Source organism: Rattus rattus, chromosome 17, assembly GCF_011064425.1.
Source record: "Rattus rattus isolate New Zealand chromosome 17, Rrattus_CSIRO_v1, whole genome shotgun sequence".
NCBI lineage: Eukaryota > Metazoa > Chordata > Mammalia > Rodentia > Muridae > Rattus > Rattus rattus.
The window spans coordinates 2521726-2540980 of NC_046170.1; the positions used below are offsets into that span (position 1 = coordinate 2521726).

A 19255-nucleotide genomic window follows, 5' to 3' on the forward strand; every position below is an offset into this window, starting at 1 on the left:
CGCGGGTCTGGAACGCCGGGTTGGGTGTAAGCCTCACTGCTCCTCACCTGAGTGAGAAAACACTCTCACTTCTGGGGCTCTCACAGGCTTCTGGGTCTCAGAGGCAGAGATTAAGAACCTTACCCCAGGACTCTGCAGACAGAGGCCTGGGCTCGGGTCTGAGGGTTGGTAGCCAGCGAACTGAGCAGGAACAGGTAGTGTGGAGGACGCCAGTGTTGGGTCACAGTCTTCCTTTGGAGCTAGGGAGGGGGAAACCCCTCAGATAGTCAGGGAGTGGGCGTGGATTGGTCAGGGACCACAGGGACTAGGTGTCGGTAGCAGGACCTTTCTGTTCCCTTGAGAGACTCATGGGAAGTCTTTGGGGGCAGCACAGGATAGGAGGGCCAGGGACACACTGTTCCATGACTCTGTTTGGAAGTAGTCTGGTCAGGCATGGCATTGAAGAGCTGTGGGTACCCGAGACAGAGGCTGCTACTAGGACTAGTGCACATGAGTACTGCAGATCAGGTCACGGGACTGTTGCAAAGCAGGTCAGGGTGGGGAGCCGGCCACCTTCCCATGGGACCCAGCAGGGTGCAGGGTGGTAAGGACCAGCAGTACAGTCCTCCACCAAGAAGACAATGGGGACACAGACACCCAGCTCCCACCGTGATCCCTGCCACTCTCAGCCCTGGGGCCACCTCCTCTGTCCCCTCCCTGGCCTCCTTCCTTTCCTTGGTTCCCTTTGGCTCCTGCTCCTCCTCCGTGTGCCTCAGACCAGCTGATCACCCTGAGCCTCACTGCCCAGGCGTCATCATGCAGTCTTGGGGATCTCTCCAGAGTCTTTGGAGACTCCATACTGCCTGGCTTCAGGACGCGGGGCTGGTTGGAGTGCGTGTGGGGGATGCAAGCATGTGAGCCTTCCTCATTCCCTCCTACAGGAGTGTGAGGTCAGGGAGCCCTCCTGGTCCTGCCCTCCAGACCCATAAACTCCACACTCAGGGCTGTGTGTCAACCTTGGGCATCCGTATAAGCAGGGCGGGTGATGCCCAAGAGGAGAGACAGTTAAGTGACTTAGGCTGTCATCTTGCTGGGATGGGTAGGCTCGGGAGTCCGGTCCTCCAGATACTGGGGCTAGGGCCCTCCGAGACCTTGGTGCTTCCAGGGGATAGAGGCAGGTGCTGGTGCAGGTCTGCATGTCCAGCTTCTCAGGTCCAGCCCTGCATTGGTATATGTACCGGTGAGGGCGAGAGAGGAGCCTCTGTGTGCTTGATGCAAGGGTATCCCTAGCTGCTGCTTCCTGGGAGCCACACACAGCTGTACCTGCCAGGGTGCTAAGTACCCTTGAGCTGCAGGGGCCGGGAGCCGTCAGGATGCTGTGCGGCTAGGATGGGAGGGGCTGAAGTGAGGCGGGGTGAAGGAGGACCTCAGAAGCCAATTGGAAGCCAGGTTCGTCTCCTACCAGCCAATGTGGGAGCGAGGGCGCAGAGTGAGCAAGTAGCGGCTCAGAAACCTTTCAGGGAGGAGGGACCAGCCTGGGCAGAGCCAGGATCCGTGTATAAAATCACCCGAGCTCTGCCCCACCACAGAGCTGAAGTCTCCCACCCAAGCTGCCCCCTCCCTCCAGGCCGAGTGACTCAGGCTTTTGTTTGCCCCTTCTGGTTCAGCAAATTCCCTTCTCGGCAAGATGCCGGAGTGCTGGGATGGGGTGAGTTTGGGTCTGGGGGGCGCCGCGGGATGGGCGGGGAGGTCGAGGCATTCTTGTGACCTACAGAGGACAGGGTGTCCTGCTCTGTGTGGTGACAGGTCTGCCGGGATGCTGCCTTTCTGGTCTATTCAGGCCCTGGGTGGAGGGCAGGATAAGATGGTTGGTGTCTGGGAAAGGCAGTGAGTGAACGCTCTGACCTCTTTGCCGGGTTGCGTTCTCGGCCTCGCAAGGGAACGCTGGTGCCTGCCTGCTTGCTTGGGGTCACTTCAGCTTGGTGTGTCCTCTGTGAGCCCCTGGCGTGTCCTCAGCATCTGTCAGGGTTGCGCCCGCGGGGTCTGGCCGTGGGAGATTGTCTCGATGCTGGATAACTGCAGCGGGGTGTCATGTCATCGTAAGGAGCTGCTTGTGTGTCCCCAGTGCTCTACAGTGCCGGGCTGCCGGGCGGGAGTCTCTGTCTTCAGGTAGGAGTCTTGCAGAAGAGTCAAGGAAAGGCCGTGCTGCCGCCTTTTACAGGGCGGGGAAGACGAGGCTGGAGCACTAAGCTGGCAGGGCGTGGGGCCCTGGGATAACTCCTCTCGCCGTGGGGGAGGAGCAGCCGCTACCCAAGCCCTGTGCTCTTCTTGGAGGAGGGAGATAGATGCGAGGGCAGATCTGCCCTGCCTGCATCCCAGGCCCACATCACTCATCCCTCCTTTTCTTACCTGGTCCTAGTCTGTCCCTTCCCCTCCCATACAGACCTTGTCTCCTGGATGACCCAGGAAACTGCTCAGTACAAATCATACCATAGCCATCACCCTGATGTGTCAGAGCCTCAGCCTGACCCTCTTCTACCCAGCCCTCAAGGTCACTGGTGAGGAGAGAGACCGAAAGGGGACGTCAAAGCCCCCTCCCTTGCAGCCTGCCGCAATGCATCCCTCCAGCGCCCACCTGGGGGGCGGGGCTCTGACGTCACCAGGAGCCAATGGGAGCACTTTACCCTGGCAGTTGAGGGGCCGACGGTCTGCTGGGCTGTGGCCCTTGAAGCTGTTCCCTCTCTGTAGTCAGCACCCTCAGGGGTAGGGATGCTCAGCTTCTGTCAGGCAAGCTTAGGTCAGCGATCTCGGGCCACAGTTGGGGAGGATGAGGTGTTAAGGAAGATCCTGGGAACATTCAGTCAAGGTCACTAAGCCTCAGGACATGAAATTTGGTTGTCATCCCTCCCTTGGCTTCTCCATCGCTTACCAAAGCCAGGGTTTCTCTACTGGGGAAGTGAACCGTACTTGGCCAGTGCTGTGACTTAGGGATAAGGACTTGGGCATCCGTGTCAGGGTTGGGAAGGGACAGCAGAGAGCAGACACTCCTCACACACCCAGAGGGTACAGACCTGATTTTGGAGATGCTCTAGGTCCCCGTGTCCTTGTAGAACAAGAGCAGGAGCAAACGCTCTGAATGCCTCTTTGCTGGCAATGTGGTGCTTTTACACTGTGCACCTCACGCACCATCCCTTTCTCTGAGCTAAGAGGACAGGGAAGAGACCATAGCAGGGACCCCAGAGGAGAAAGCAGCTGGCTGGGGTAGGGGCAGCCTGCTTAGGAGGTGTCCTTTGGTTGGACCCGAGGCTCCCCCTCAGAAAATGCTTACATCTGTGCAGAGCCGAGGCCCGGAGCGGACACCTCATCAACCTGGGCTTGACCTTGGGCGAGCCTCTTAGCCTTTGTGGGCCTGAGTCCTCCTGTGGAGCCAGCTGTAGAAGGCTGGGTCTTTTTAGGAGTAAAATGAGGTGGCGTGTGTCAGACGCCAGTGAAGAGGAAGATTTTCTTGGTCAGACGGGTCCTGAGAGAGGACAGGCCTGGGAGGAAGCATTGGGCCCGGACCTAACTGAAGGCTGCAGAAAGATCTCAGGCCTCCCAGCAGAACGTGAACCCCAGAGTGTGGCCCCACCATCATGGGATCATTGCCACTTTATCATTTCCTTCTGGAAGCACAGTGTGAACGCCGGACCCGTCGCACCGCACCCAGAAAGCCAGTTTGTGGGAAGCTGGCTTTTCTGAAGCTATTGCCCCTGTCTGCAAAATGGAGTCTGGGTTCCCTCTGTCTTGAATGGCAGATAGGAAGCTTGGCGTACAGTCAATACTCAATCACTTCCCATTTCTCAATCCTGTTGGCAACTGCAGCCCCAGCTCTGGGCCACCGGCAATGACACCAGGACCCCTGTGGTAGAGGGAAGGGTACGTTCAACTCTGACCAAGCTGTTGGAGTTTCCTGATTGACTGCCCAGGAATGACCTGTTTGCAAAGGAGCCAGTCAACAGGGTGTCCCCTTGAGGTTCTGGGGTGCCAGGTGCCATGGCACCTCCTCTGTACCTTGTGTGCATACAGCAGCTCCCACAAAACCCCTATGAGGGTTTGAGAAGCTGCCTGCCCTGCTCAGAGTCTCACAGAACCAGGTGCCCCTGAAGAATGAACCTGGAGGGCAATGGAGATCTGTACCGGGCGGCAGGGAATTGGGAGAGTAGAGGTGAGGACTGGTGTGTGAGTTAGGAACAGGATATGGCCGACACGAAAGTGTTTGCTGTGGTTTCTAGGTGGCACGGCAGAGGCCATTCTGCAGGAAGGGAGCACACCTTGTAAAGTTGGCAGTGGGGGTGGGGCCGGGCTGTGGCGGCAGAGTCCTCTTGGGAGGGCTCTGTGAAATGGAGGAAACCGGCCCCCTGGGACCCTGCGGCAGACTGGAGGCAGAGCAGGAGGTAGGCAGCTCCAGGTGGGTTTGTAGAGAGAACCAGGACTTTGCCCCTGTACTGAACACCTCTGAGAGGGAGGCTCCATTAACTTGTCCTCTGTGGGGGTGACCTGAGGTGATAAACCTTGGCTAGGGGCTCTGTCACCTCATTCTCCAAGAACCAGAGTGTCCAGTGCCATCTGTCTCCTCCAGGAACATGACATCGAGACACCTTATGGCCTCCTGCATGTGGTGATCCGGGGCTCCCCCAAAGGGAACCGCCCAGCCATCCTCACCTACCACGATGTGGGTCTCAATCGTAAGTGCAGCTGTGTCTTGATCCACTGCCTGTTCCTGCTTTGAATTACTGTAGCATCAAGGTCTCCTCCCCTCTGTGCATGGTCCTGAAGATCTCAGTTCCCTCTGTCACTTAGCCTCACCTGCCTCCCAGCGCATAGGGCCCTGGCGTCACTGGTGCCTGTCCTCTGTTTTTAACCGCTAAGAGGTGTGTCTCTGCAGACAAGCTGTGCTTCAACACCCTGTTCAACTTGGAGGACATGCAGGAGATCACCAAACACTTCGTGGTGTGCCATGTGGATGCCCCTGGGCAGCAGGTGGGAGCGTCACAGTTCCCTCAGGGGTAGGTGTCCCCAGTCTCTTCCCTCGCTCCAGCCCTGCGCCCTCACAGTACCCAGGTCCTGAACTCCCCCCTCTGCCGACAGATACCAGTTCCCCTCCATGGAGCAGCTGGCGACCATGCTCCCGAGTGTGGTACAGCACTTTGGGTAAGTCCCTCCTAGCTCCCAAGTCTGGGCTGCGGGGTAGGAGGGTGTCCACAGCACTGCCGTTAGCTGAGGGCTGAGGGTAGAGTGGGGGGGCGGGGAATGTACTGTAGCTGAGCTTCGTAGGAAATAACATTGCAGCCATAGAGTGACCAGCCCTGCTCTACCACAGATTCAAGTACGTGATTGGCATCGGAGTGGGGGCCGGAGCGTATGTGCTCGCCAAGTTTGCAGTGAGTGTCCCCACCCTCAGAACCCCAGGCCAGGCCTAGAGGCTGACACCTGGGCCACAAGGACTTCCCCTGCTCTTCCTCCCCATCTTCTCTGTTCCCTTTTGCTGAGAGAAGCCCTCCTCCCAACCCCCTTTTCCCTCCAAGGAAATTAACTTAGAAATGAGGTGTGGGGGAGGGGAGATGTCAGGGATGTGGCTCCGTGACAGGCTTTGCCTTGCATCGGTGAGGCTCTGGGTTCCATCCCTAACACTACACAAACATTTAAAATAGATGGACCGGCAAGATGGTTCAACAGGTAAACCGCGTGAGGCTGGCGGGCGATCTGAACTCGGTCCCCGGAGCCCACACGGAGGAGGAGAGGGACTCTACAGAGCTGTCCTCTGACCTCCGCATGAGTTAGGACATGCCTGACACACTAATCGTAAACGCTAGAATAAAACAGAAAAGGCAGTTCGTTCCCTGTGCGATCCTTCAGAAGACCGCCAGCTACTGCCTGCTTCGCCGTTCTCCAAAGCTAGTTAGTATTCCTGTTAGGGACGAACTGTCACTGGTCACCCTGTCCACCAGCAGCGGTTGTCTCTGATGGACGCAGTCTTCATGAACACACATGGTCTTCTAACCACGCATAACACATTCTGGATCTGAGGTTTGAAGAGAGCCACAACTCAGAAATAACAGGCTAGGCAGGGAAGCCCTCGTCTGTCTCTAAAACCAGAAACTGTTTCAGGGTCCAAACGTGTATGTTATTGTTGAACAAGAAGAATCCCCCCAGTTTCTGTCCTGAGGCAGTCATTTTGTTAGCTGTGGACTACTCCAGACTCTGCAGACCGGTTGTAGGGCTTGAAGTGTGTGTATGTTTCCTGTTCTACACACAGGCTGACAGTTGACAGAACGCACAGGTCTGTGTCCCGGTCAGCACAGGCTGGCCACTTTCTTCTACCACAGGAGTTTCTACAGCCATAAGAAGCGAGGAAGGAAACGGCTGTTTTAAGATGGGCTGGCAAGCCGGCTCAGCGGTAGAGGAGCTTGCCGCCAAGCCTCACAAGCTGAATTCGATCCCCTGGACCCATGAGGTGGAAGGAGGGGACCAATTTCCACTGGAGTCTTGCTTCCTTACACCTCCTAACACACACGCACACGCACACGCACATGCGCGCACGCGCGCGCACACACACACACACGTAAAAACTTAACAAGATTTAAAAGATGTTCATTACTCAGTGGGGCTCTGGGTCCCACCCCCAGGCGACACACACATGGGCAGATACATACACATGTATTAGGGTAAAAAGCTGCTGTGATCATGGATTCCACCTAAATTGGAGAAGTTTTAGGGTGGGCAGAGAGGACCCACACGACTCTTGACATTTGACTTTGTATATAGACCAAGCTACACAGTCAATGGGTGATATTCTGTTTTATATATATATTTATATATATACATATCTGTATACATATATATCTATATACACATATATTTATATATACATATGCTGTAGCTGTCTCCAGACACACCAGCTCTCATTACAGATGGTTGTGAACCACCATGTAGTTGCTGGGATTTGAACTCAGGACCTCTGGAAGAGCAGTCAGTGCCTTTAACCACTGAGCCATCCCTCCAGCCTCTCCCCCGCCCCAAAGGTGGTATCTTGAAGACCTTACCAAGCAGGAGTTACCCGGCCTAATTTGCCTTCTCCCCACCCTGCAGCTCATCTTCCCTGACTTGGTGGAGGGGCTGGTGTTGATGAACATTGACCCCAATGGCAAAGGCTGGATTGACTGGGCTGCCACGAAGGTGAGCACCAAGGCCACGTGGCCTGGTCCTGCTGTTGGTGAGCCGGGACAGGTCTCACTCTGGCTTTCCCTCCCTCCTGCAGCTCTCCGGCTTGACCAGCACTTTGCCAGATACTGTACTCTCCCATCTCTTCAGCCAGGTAAGGGGTGGGTCGGACAGCACGTGGGGTGTCTGCAGGGGCAGGGGCTACAGGCGGGACTCAGGCAGCCTGGGCGGGCGACTGCTGCAGATCCAGCAGGGCCGGGTCATAGCGCCCCTCCCACCCTCTGGTGCCCAGGAGGAGCTGGTGAACAACACGGAGCTGGTGCAGAGCTACCGGCAGCAGATCTCGAGCGTGGTGAACCAGGCCAACCTTCAGCTCTTCTGGAACATGTACAATAGGTATGGGCATGAACAGAGCGGGTTCAGGACGCGATGGTTTACCAGTCGACAGTGTTGGGATCCACCCCTGGGATACCCTCTTTACCTTTGCCCCTCCCCCACAGCCGCAGAGACCTTGACATTAACCGGCCTGGGACGGTGCCCAATGCCAAGACACTCCGGTGAGTGACTCCTGCCCTCCGGCCAGTTCCTCCCTGCCTTTGCCCCAGACCCCGGCCAGACCCTTGTCCTCTGTCTCCTAGCTGCCCGGTGATGCTGGTGGTCGGTGACAATGCACCTGCTGAGGACGGGGTGGTGAGTGTCTGTCTGTCTGTCTGACGGGGAGGGAGGCTAGAGCCGGGGCAAGCGCTGAGGGATGGGTTTCCCAGATCCTCTTCTGGCATCTGTCCGTGCGCTGGGGCCTGACTGCCCCCATCGTCCAGGTGAAGGGCCCGGGGAGATGGGGCTAAGGCTGGGGCCAGACTGCCCAGTGCTCTCTCCTCTCTCCCCTGCACGTTTAGCTCTACAGCTTCTTCTGAAAGTGGACTCATAAGTAACTCCTGGACATGGGTACTCACCTTGGAGCCACCCAGGCATTCAGTATGGGGCAGTGCGTGTCACTGCTTCCACTGAGCCCTGGCAGTAGGCAGCCTCGGGGTGGGTGCACATGAGCACAGGTGCCCGGGGCTGTGGAGCCAAGGGGAGCTCAGAAGGAGGCTGTGAGGGTAGATGTGGGTCGCACTACACTTGGCCCAGGCAGGGTCCCTGGCATTGCCTCCTGTCCTTGAGCACCTCTGGACCCCACTGTCTGGATCCTCTGGTCCCTCCTGCTAGAGTGAACCTGGCCTCCTGGGATAAACTTGCGGTCATGACTGCAGTTCCAGGCCCCTCAGGCCAACAGGCCTCCAGGGACTTAGGAAGCCCTAGCAGGAAAAAGGCTGGGGGGAGGGGAGGCCTTGGGCCTGTACTCCCCCCCCCTTCTGTCCCCTCCCTGCTCTGGGCACAGAACTTGTCTAAGCAGTGGAGCAGGGGTATTGGCTTGAAGCTGCCTCCTTGTCCCCAGGTTGAGTGTAACTCCAAACTGGACCCAACCACTACAACCTTCCTGAAGGTGAGATATCCTCCCCCAACCCCCAGGCCATGCTCAGCCACAGGGAGGGGTCTTCGGGGCAACATGGGATCGGGAGAAGGTGTTTGAACAGCTCAGTCTGTTGAGGTGTCAGGCAGGGGCTCCTCAGCTCACCCTGCTCTGTTCCTTTCAGATGGCAGACTCTGGTGGTCTTCCTCAGGTGACCCAGGTAAGACTCCTGGGCCTCCTTCCTGCCCTTGTCACGCAGCCTGTTGGTGGGGGCCCGGAGTGAGGGGATGGGGCTCCCCATCCTTCCCACGAGTTAGGGAACCGGTCAAAGCATGTTCTCCTTCCGACTGCAGCCAGGGAAGCTGACTGAGGCCTTCAAATACTTCCTGCAAGGCATGGGCTACAGTAAGTACACCCCCACCACCCCGGGCAAGGGACTGGAGCACATTACCCGTGCGCTGGGGTGCCCATGGGTGAGGGTCTTCTTTGTCACCAGGTTTTCTCGCCAGCCTCTACACACACTGTAAGCTGTGAGGCCCAGGCCCAGCCGGTTTCTCTGCCTTAGGCACTAACCTGAGCCCAATGCAAGGGCCTGTTTGGGAGAGAACTCTTCCTCCAGCCCTTGAGGGTCCAGTACCTAGTCCAAGTCCTGTAGGGAAGCCTGTTTCAGATGAGTCACCCACACCCTATTGGGCTGAAAGTACCTCAAAGGCCCTTTGTCACAGTAGGTTAGCACTCAAGCCCATGGAGTCTGGGACTAGAGAAAGGAGGGGGTGGGGACATCATCCAGACTTGCAGAAGGGAACCTGGGGATCCTCCAGGAACAAGGGCTGAACCAGCTTTCAGTTCCCCATCCTTCTTGGAGCATTCCCTCAGGTAACAGCAATGAGACTCAGCCTATGCCCGTGAGCACTCGACACGCACGCACGCACGCACGCACCCACGCACGCACGCTCGCACGCTCGCTCCCTCGCTCCCAATGGCTCCCGTGTGCCTCCTGAACCTCCAGGTTCCCTCTTTCCGATGTAGACCTGCCAGGAGGCAGACCGCTCTCGCTCTCCCTCACTCACTGTGGTGCCCCTGGAGCTTGCACCTCCTGGGGACAGCAAACGGGATATCCTTCCACCCTGCCAGCCTCTCAGGGAGAAGTGGAGCAAAGAGAAGCCCAAGCAGGCAGGGAGGACCAGCCAGAATGCCATGCTGGGCCCCATGAGGTCTTGGAGCTTGGCAGACATCTGTGAGGCCAGGAAGGAGCAGCAGTCGTGGGCACTAGAGTGTGCCCTTGGGCTTCGAGAGAGCCACTCCAGGCATCCCAGGACAGGCGAGCGAGTGGGAGAGCGAGTGGTGAGAGCACTAGCCTAGCCTAGCCTAGGATGTGTCCTCGGTGGGCCTTAAGCCACAGCCTGGGCAGGAGAAGAGTGAGAATCCCGAGACTGCAGCCAGGCCTGCGGTGTGGCCTCCGTGGGCTGCCACTCGGATGGGCTGCAGCAGCGAGCGGGCTTTCCCACGTCAGCCCTGCCCTTGGCCCTCTCTTGTCTGTCTCATCTCGGCCCATCTCAGCCCAACTTGGCGCCCTCAGCCTGGCCCAATCTTCACCATGTTCTGTGTCTCCCCTCCCCTTGCCCTCTCTGGCTGTCTTCTCTCTCAGTTGCACACTTGAAGGACCGAAGGCTCAGTGGAGGAGCAGGTAGCCCTGTCGTGGCCCCTCCGCCCATGCATGTGACCCCGCCCGGCCCCTCCCCCGCTCCTATGCAGTGCTGCAGCCACACTGTGTCTTGCCGTGGTTTGGAATCTTCCCCTGTTCTGCTCAGCTCAAAGCCCCAGAGAAATCCCTGCTCTTCCACAGACCCTGGTCTGCTGAGGGCCCTGTCTCGTGTGGGGCCTGACGCCGACTGGTCTCAGAGCAGTCAGTCCTCTTGTTTCTAGGTTGCTGTGGGCTGTGGGGCTTCCAGAGCTTTGGGAGTTAGAAGCAGAACCTCGAACACAGTACTAGGTTTGCCTTGCAGACATGATATCTGCCCCCTGCCCAGCCTCTAGGTGGACTGGCCTTACCTACCTACAATAGTTAGAAGCAAGATTCAAGGCAGCCTTTGGCTATTTGTGTCTTTCACAGAAACAGTCCTGCCGCCCTCCTCTCCCCCATCACTCTTTGGATGCAGGTCTAGTTGGCCACACAGTGTCTCCCTATCCCAGCTCAGGGTGCCTAACGGGCACCTGCCCTGCTCTGGTCATGGCTTTGGGTAGCTGCTGGGACCTAGGATCCTGCTGGCTGCAGCCCATTTGGCCTGCTCACTGTTGCTGGCTGGCCCTGCATGCCTTGGCCTAGTATAGCCAGTGCCAGCACCCTGGCTTGGGATGGGCCTCTGTATGGGGCAAGACTGGGTCTCACTGGCCGCTCTGCTTGTGTTGTCTTTTTCCCACCTGCCATTACCCCACCCTGCCTGTCCTCAGGAACCTCTGTTTCTGTCCACAGTGCCCTCAGCCAGCATGACCCGCCTTGCGCGCTCTCGTACCGCGTCCCTCACCAGCGCCAGTTCTGTGGATGGTAGCCGCCCTCAGCCCTGCACCCACTCAGACAGCAGTGAGGGGATGGGCCAGGTCAACCACACCATGGAGGTGTCCTGCTGAAGCCCTCGTCCTGCCCAAGACACCCGCTTACCTGCCCCCAGGTCCCACTGCCATCTTCGCACCGGCTCATCTTCCCTCTGGTTTATTTTTGTGAGAGTGAAGGGGAGGAAATGGGGTTACTTCTCTTTTACTTAAAACGAGGGGATCCACCTTAGGATGGCACAGCACAACAGTCTTAGAGGATGTGAAGGGCTCGCCTTATACACTCGCAGCTCACGCAGCGTGGTCACTGGTTGATACGGCCCCCTTCGTCTGCCCATCTGGGGTGTGGCCAGGATGTGTAGGACATAGTACGAAAGAAAGCACAGCCCACCCCCTGGAGCTGGCAGATAGGGAGTTTGAAGATGGCGGGTGCTGAGCCAAGGCTCTGTTGTGAGTGGGAGTCAGACCAGTGGGGAGCCGTCCCTTTTCTGTAACCCTTGTACCAAGCACACCTAACAGTAGAGGTGACAGTCATGAGGATGGTAGCCACAAGAGAGCGCTCTGAGCAGACAGCCATTTTCCTGGTGCTCTCTGGGCAGGACATGATAGAAGGCTAGCCAGGCTGAAGACAGAATATGGAGAACCCTGACATGGGGGCAGGAACCCCATACTCTGCCACCACAGGGCCATGTCCACCCTGAGGCAAAGGTCACCTGGTCTCTCTTGTCCCCGTTGGCGGAGGTGAAATGTTGATGACTTTGTATGCTGTGTACAGCCCCTGAGAACTCCATGGTTACCCCTTTGGGAGCTGGCAGGTACTGTAGGTCCCTCCTATCCCAGGTTTCAAACAGCAAGTGTTTGTCACAGTGCCCTGGTCGACCTGGGCCAGCATGTCACAGACATTACTTGAGAAGTGAGCATTAGGAAGGTACAAGACAGAAAGATACAGTGACCTCTGCTTGCTGGAGGGGCTGGAAATGGCCTGCTCCTTGGGTGGGAGATGGGTTATTCTCCAGATGAACAAAGGCTCCGTACCTCCTACAGCCCGCAACTATGTCTGCCACCTGACTGTGTAGACTCTCACAGCCCAGAGCTATTGTGTCAGCCATCCCCAGAGAAGAGAGAGAGAGAGCACTTAAGTGTGAATATGGGGTGGGCGTGATGTATGTGGTGTTGTGTGGGTGTTCTGAGGCAGGAGGACACCTACATCCATGTGTCTGTGGCGTATGCCACCCCTTCTTTCTGTAACGTAAGCCATTTCCAGACTGCTCTGAAGTCCAGTGGAGTGTATCCTATCCCTGGTTCTATTCACTCACGTGCTTCCGTGAATACCGAGTGTGACTGTTTAAAGCTGGCAGAATTAATCCCTTACTGTAGATAGCACTTCAAGTATTGGACATCTTTTTGCTGTGTTCTTAAGATATCTATAAATACCTATACATTATATATATATGTATGTATATCGGGTCCTTCTGTATGTGGTTTCCCATTGATGGTTGTCTTCTCTTTGGTCAGGATGAACTTTTAATGGAGTTCATTACTTTCCTCTCTGTACAAAGTTAAGAGCCTAATTTTGTGTATTCTGGTGGCTGATAAGAGACTTTGAGATTACAAAATGCAAAACAAAAATCCTTATTGATATAGAAAGATATCTGTGCAGAAAAACTAATAAAGAAATTAAGTGTATGTGTGCCGTGTTTTCTATCACAGGGGAGGCTGCCTTAGATTCAGACAGGTGGAGGATAGTAAACATCTGTGTGTACCTCTACACCGTCAGTGCCTGGTCTGCACGTTTGTGGTGGGGGAGGGCTGAGTAGCCTCATTCTGTAGACAAAGCTGGTCTTGAATACTCAGCAGTTCTACTTCAGCGTCCTGGGTCCTTTGTTTTGTTTTGTTTTTTTCCTTTTGGGGTGATAGAGATTGAACCAGGGCGTTCACACACAATGGGTAAGGTTCTACCAAGTATATGGCACAGGCTATATACTCTGAGATATAGTTTTATCAATCATGACGTTAACTCTTTTACAGCTGAACAGAAAGCTTAGCCAGTGAGACCTCTTCAAAGCAAGGGCACGGCCCTTTTCGTTTGCTTGGCTTTAGTTGCTTTGAGACATGGTCTCACTCCGTAGCCTAGGCTTGCCAGGAACTCCCCATAATTTCCCTGTTTCAGGCTCCCAAGTACTGGAATTAAACTGCCAAGTCCCCTATGTTACCATTTGTACCACCATTCATTCACTTAACACTGACTACTTCCGATGTATCATCAATTAAAAAAAAAAAAAAAACACGTTAAGATTCTATCTTATGCAGAAGATGAAAAACAAGGGTAAATTAGCAACTGTGGATGTGTGTGTCTGACAGATGTGGAAACTCTTCAGGCCACTTCAATCCCAGGTGTAAAAAATCGAAGGAAATAGACGGTTATTACCAGTGGTCGGTCACTACCGCACAGAAGCCCAGCTCCATGGAGGAAGAAACCGGGTTTTGCCTTTGCACCCCGCTCTCGGGGTCGCGCCCAGAACTCGGGTGCAGACAGCACAGAACCAGCCGGTGAGGTCGCGCACGCGCGATTCCTAAGCCGGAGCCGTTTAGAAGGGACACCGAGCTCCGCCCCGTCCGCTCGCGTTCCGCGGCGCCGGAAGCGCCGTGAGGACGCGGCTGCTCGCAGCATGGCTGCCCCGGCGAAGCGCGCGCGGGTAAGCGACGCATCGCCCCTCGCTGCGCCCTGCCCCGTCCCAAGAGCTGCCGCCCGCGCGCCCCTGCCGCTCCCGGCGGGGCCCAGCGGCCGCGAGCCCGAGAGTGACGCAGTGGCCGGCTTCCTGCGCTGGTGCACGCGAGTGGGGCTGGAGCTGAGTCCCAAGGTGATGGTGAGCCGGCAGGGCACAGTGGCCGGCTACGGCATGGTGGCGCGGGAGAGCGTGCAGCCCGGGGAGCTGCTGTTCGCAGTGCCGCGGTCCGCGCTCCTGTCTCCCCACACCTGTTCCATCAGCGACCTGCTCGAGCGAGGTGAGTAAGGGGCAGGGGACTGGCTCTGAGGCTGGCAAGGGAGTCGCGCTTGGACGTTCACCCGCTGTCTTCCCTAGAGCGAGGCGCGCTGCAGAGTCTGTCCGGGTGGGTGCCGCTGCTGCTGGCGCTGCTCCACGAGCTGCAGGCCCCCGCCTCACCCTGGAGCCCCTACTTCGCGCTCTGGCCAGAGCTGGGGCGTTTGGAGCATCCCATGTTTTGGTGAGAGTCGAAGGTGAAGGGCCGGGAAGAACCTGTTTCCTTTGCTCTGGGCACCCGGCACCTGCTGCATGGGAGCTGCAGGCTGTGAAGGGCCCTGGGTGGGCTGTTCTTGCAGGCCGGAGGAAGAGCGGTTGCGCCTCCTAAAGGGTACAGGTGTCCCAGAGGCCGTGGAGAAGGATTTGGTGAACATCCGTAGCGAATACTATTCCATCGTCCTGCCCTTCATGGAGGTTCACTCCGATCTCTTCAGCCCCACTGTTCGCTCCCTGGAGCTCTATCGCCAGCTCGTGGCTCTTGTGATGGCTTATAGGTAGGTCAGTGGTTAAAGCCTAGAGGAGCAGCCCCTCATCTTTGAGGGGGAAGGTGGGAAAGAACAGTTAACTCCAGGCCCCTCACCCAAGACTGGGCCTTAGCTGAGTTCTCTCTGCGGCAGCTTTCAAGAACCGCTGGAGGAGGAGGAGGAGGATGAAAAGGAGCCCAACTCCCCGTTGATGGTGCCCGCTGCAGACATTCTAAACCACATAGCCAATCATAATGCCAACCTAGAGTACTCTGCAGTGAGTGGACCCCCATCCCTGGTCAGGTTGTGTGCATTACAAGTGAAATCACTCGGCTCCAGTTTCCTCCTCCTGTGTACTTTTGGTATGAGACGGTGCGGACACACCCTAAGTCCACCAGAATAGCTGCCTGCTTTGCCAAATCACCTCAGGCCCTGTCCTGGAAAGGCACTTCAGTACTGTTCAAGAGGTGGGATGTTCATGGGCCAGAGGCACAGTAAGCCCCACTTTAGTATCCGTTCTGTATGGAAAATTGAGAAGGCACAGGCACATGCGATGGAGAAATGGGCAAATGTCAGCCTAATGGCTTACACCTGTGTCCTAGGAAGCTGAGGCAGGACCGAACATGTCAGGCCCAAACTCCCAGGAATCTATACATGCCACTTTGTTCTCCAGTGTAAGCAGATGTGACTTTCACTTATTCTTCACCTCCATTCTACGGTGACTTTAACTTACATTTTTGAGACATGGTCTTACTATATAGCCCTGGCTAGTGCAGGACTCGTGAGGTTGCCTCCTGAGCGCCAGGTGAGTCACCCGGCCTAGGCTTGTTTGAAGCTGGTGTAGGTAACTAGGCAGGTACACCTGGAATCCTAAACCCAACATACCGACCTCTCAGGTTGGTCTCCCTGCTTCAGTAATGCTTTTAGCCTCAGCCCACAGTTCAACAGGCTCTTCCATGGGGAAAGGGGCCTTCATAGGCTGGTGGGGCCGAAGCTGTGGTCCCAGCTTTATCATTTTAACCCAGGAATATCTCCGAATGGTGGCTACTCAGCCCATTCTCAAAGGTCACGAAATCTTCAACACATATGGGCAAATGGCTAACTGGCAGCTGATTCACATGTATGGTTTCGCCGAGCCCTACCCTAACAACACAGATGACACAGCGGACATTCAGATGGTGGCAGTCCGCGAAGCCGCACTGCAGGGTGCGTGTGCCCACCCCAGGTTCTGGGAGGCCTCTCTGACAGCCAGCTTGCTGGAGTTGATGTCCGCTCACTTCCATTACTTCACAGGAACAGAGGATGAAACCGAGAGGCTGCTCCTACGTGAACGCTGGGATTTCCTGTGCAAACAGGAGCTGGTAGGGGAAGAGGGAGCCTTTGTGATAGGTCGTGAGGAGGTGCTGACTGAAGAGGAGCTAGCCACCACACTTAAGGTACAGGGCTAACAGGGTATGGGTGCTGGCGTTTAGACTAACACAAAGGGGACCTAATTTCCCCACAGTGGTATGGCAGTCACAGGTGGGAGCACATCCCATCTCAAGGGCCCGTGTTCCTTCTAGGTACTGTGCATGCCCGCTGAGGAGTTCAGAGACTACAAAGAGCGGGCTGGATGGGGAGAAGAAGAGACTGAAGATGGCAGTCTGGCAGTCACAAATATCCCCAAGCTCCAAGAATCGTGGAAACGGCTTCTTCGAGACAGTGTTCTATTGACCCTACAGACCTATGGCACAGACTTAAAAACGGAGCAGGATTTACTCAGTAACAAGGAGGTCTACGCCAAGCTGAGCTGGCGGGAGCAGCAAGCCTTGCAGGTCCGCTATGGTCAGAAGATGATCTTGCATCGGTTGCTGGAACTCACAAGTTAAGCAGGTGTCCTGAGAACCTTTTAAGTTCCTGTTCTATTGCTTGGAAAGGAAAGAAATTTGGGACTTTTGCAGTCAGAATCAAAGGAAAAGTGGCTGAAGATTGATCCAAGAGTTACCATGCTGACGTTTTTGGACTGAGGTCAGTAGACTTTTAAGAACATGCTATTTTTACTGATGCCATCAGATTTTTTTAGGACTCAATAAATAAATATGGACTGAGTTCAACTTTGAAAGTTCAATCTTTCTTAAGCACATTTCTTGTAAAGTATGACAGATGTTTTATCAGTTGCCTAAAATTGACTCTCAGGGTCACAACTCATCTTTCAAGGACATTAAATTAAAAGTAGAAAACAAAACCTCCACACCTGAAGTTTTTAAGTATAGTTTAACCACACAGATTTTCTTGTTTCCTCCAGTTGACACAGAAATGGCATATAAAGTTTCCTTACTAGGGGTGGCTGTAATATTGCCAGTGAGGCAAGAGATGGGTAATCTGGACTATATAGTAGCAGAATTCCAAAAGGACCAAGTAATCGGAAAACCTGGTCACTACTTTCCTATTGACTGGGCTGTCCACTTCTGTCGCCAGCACTGGCTGCTGCTACTGAGAAAGGCACAGTGGACTCCTATGCATGTCATGACTTTACAAGAAAGCTGATTAAGGCCCAGAAGCTACAAAGGCTACAAAATGTAACAGGGGCCTAGCTGTTCATGGAGCGTTTTCAATCCTGATCCTTACAAAAGGCAGCGGCCATAGCAGTCCTCCATGACAACATGACCTGTTATTTACCAGGCTGTACCGCGCCAGCCTAGGCATGGTGATGCAGAACCCCAGACCAGAGGTGATTTCCTCTCCAGGTATGCTCTCCCTTAGGACCCTTTCCAAAGGCAAGCAGAGCTCCCTGGGTCTCAACTGTGAGTCTTCCTGTGTTCCCAGGCTATCAAAGAGCCTATCTGGTCTACACTTAGAAAGCTGCATGAGTTCAATGTTTTGCTATTCTCTGGAACGTCACAGAAGTGGGGAGACAAGCTGCTGTGCCCCGAGACCAGAGCATGCCATCAACTGCCTTTACACACATAACTAAGACACACTTTGCACAAACCCAAGAAGTTCCAGACAAAAGTTTTCTCTTTCATATATTTACACAAGTTCAAAATGATATTCACAGCATCTTCTAAATTTTGGCCAAGAGTCAAAAAAAAAAATGCATTTAAACTTTGGAACTTGCCCACATAGACAGGAGACCAACCCCAGCAGTTGTTGGGGCAGACGCCTGAGAACCAAAGGGCTAGGAAAGTCAGGAGGAGCTGAAAGGATTCTTCAGTTTATGAACTTGGTTCAGTGGGACCAAGGTTGATGCCTCTGCAAGGGATATACACAGTTCATCTAACTGGCACCGGTCCCCTCCATCACTTGCTGAGCCTGCTTCTGTCCCATGCAGCACTGCGCAACAGACTGGAACAGCCTGAGAAGGGGAGACAAGCATGCGTTAACACCACGACACCCTTCAGGCCTGGAGATCCCAATCTGACAGCTACAACTGCCCTTAACTCACAGACCCAAATTAGAAGCGTTCTTTTCTGTCTCCCTGCTTGGTAATTAACATTTTAACTCACTTTTCAATCTCTGGGGCACAGTGTACAAATTCATGGTTCCAGAACTTAAATGCTGGGTTTTTAATCAGCTCAATGAAGGTGATGAGAAGACCCCAAGGATGCGGCCTATTTACAATCAACCGTTCCAAGAGAACCCTAAAAGGGGGTAGAGAAGAGTCAGTTAACACATAAAAAGCAAATGCCTCACAACTATGCCTCCTTTGCCCCTTTCCCTGAACCCACTTAGAATTTAGCATACAGAAATCGGTGAGATCCTTCCTACATGACAAGTGCTGGCTAGAATAAATTCTTTGTTCTCATACTTGTTTCCTGGTGGCAAAGATTTGCTGCTGAAGCTTCAGACATAATTACAAACCAGTGGCACACTGCCGCCCAAGCACGCAAGCAGCACAGCTCAGTGTAGGGAAGAACTGTGGGCACGAGTACTCCGTTGGGAGAATAGGAAGTCCCACCCCACTAGACTATGCACTCATCTCCAATCCTATATGGTTTAAACAAAACAGAGTATGACCCTTTAAAGCTTCCCTTTAAAACCTTAGAAAAAAAAGAAGTACACAAAAATGTGAACAAGATTCTGGATAAAAAACGTTATTGTCACTGCTACCACCAAGAAACTCATGTTGCTTTTATGGTAAACTAGACCCAGCATTTCAAAGCCAACTACTGTCAACATCAGCTTGTTTATAATTCCTCAGACATGATTCAGAATGCAGACAGGGAGGCAATGTCAAGTCTGAGCCAGCCTGGTCTACAGAGCAAAGCAATTTCAAGACAGTCAGGGCTACAAACAGTGCAGGAGAGAAGAGCCCCTGTAGGGCACCATACACTAAACCTTTCTCACCTTGTGATCTGTTCCTGGATTGCCTCAGTGTTCGCCTCGGCAAAAAGGTACAGCATCGTGCAGCTGAAGTAGTGCGTGTGGCTGTTTGGGTACCGCAGCTGGTTTGCAATTGCGTTTAAAAAGAGATACCGGCCTGGAAGTCAAGGAAACTAGATTTAGGACTTACCCTTGCGGGCCAGAATGAGAGACATGAGTCAGTTTAGGCTTTGGTTTCTAAAGGAGACTGATACCATAAGGCAGAC

The 19255-nt window shown here is 54.6% G+C and overlaps 3 protein-coding genes across 15 annotated transcripts in view; 2 read left to right on the plus strand and 1 right to left on the minus strand.

The window, feature by feature from the left end:
• Positions 1-12868, plus strand: part of Ndrg4 (NDRG family member 4) — a 35806-nt gene extending 22938 nt beyond the window's left edge. For 2 of the 5 annotated variants that reach the window (XM_032887330.1, XM_032887328.1), the window contains exons 4-17: positions 4598-4703; positions 4904-5024; positions 5107-5169; positions 5339-5399; positions 7108-7194; positions 7277-7333; positions 7472-7575; positions 7680-7736; positions 7818-7869; positions 8618-8665; positions 8817-8852; positions 8986-9037; positions 10281-10319; positions 11106-12868. In XM_032887330.1, coding sequence (XP_032743221.1) covers positions 4598-4703; positions 4904-5024; positions 5107-5169; positions 5339-5399; positions 7108-7194; positions 7277-7333; positions 7472-7575; positions 7680-7736; positions 7818-7869; positions 8618-8665; positions 8817-8852; positions 8986-9037; positions 10281-10319; positions 11106-11260 — 1038 coding nt within the window. In that variant the 3' untranslated portion in view covers positions 11261-12868. Of the gene's footprint in view, positions 1-1521; positions 1688-4597; positions 4704-4903; positions 5025-5106; positions 5170-5338; positions 5400-7107; positions 7195-7276; positions 7334-7471; positions 7576-7679; positions 7737-7817; positions 7870-8617; positions 8666-8816; positions 8853-8985; positions 9038-10280; positions 10320-11105 lie in introns of those variants that run through there. The other 3 variants (XM_032887331.1, XM_032887332.1, XM_032887329.1) reach the window with 3 other exon arrangements.
• Positions 12869-13827: 959 nt separating this feature from the next.
• Positions 13828-16806, plus strand: Setd6 (SET domain containing 6, protein lysine methyltransferase). The gene is made up of 7 exons (XM_032888046.1): positions 13828-14188; positions 14266-14407; positions 14523-14717; positions 14841-14964; positions 15713-15893; positions 15981-16123; positions 16250-16806. Exons 1-7 carry the CDS (start codon positions 13852-13854, stop codon positions 16553-16555), a joined length of 1428 nt encoding a protein of 475 aa, XP_032743937.1. The 5' UTR covers positions 13828-13851; the 3' UTR covers positions 16556-16806.
• Positions 16807-17666: 860 nt separating this feature from the next.
• Positions 17667-19255, minus strand: part of Cnot1 (CCR4-NOT transcription complex subunit 1) — an 85150-nt gene continuing 83561 nt past the window's right edge. For all 9 annotated transcript variants that reach the window (XM_032888042.1, XM_032888039.1, XM_032888038.1 and 6 more), the window contains exons 47-49: positions 19014-19146; positions 18173-18307; positions 17667-18021 (exon numbers count right to left, since the gene is read on the minus strand). In XM_032888042.1, the coding sequence (XP_032743933.1) occupies positions 17943-18021; positions 18173-18307; positions 19014-19146 (347 nt within the window). In that variant the 3' untranslated portion in view covers positions 17667-17942. The remainder of the gene's footprint in view (positions 18022-18172; positions 18308-19013; positions 19147-19255) is intronic.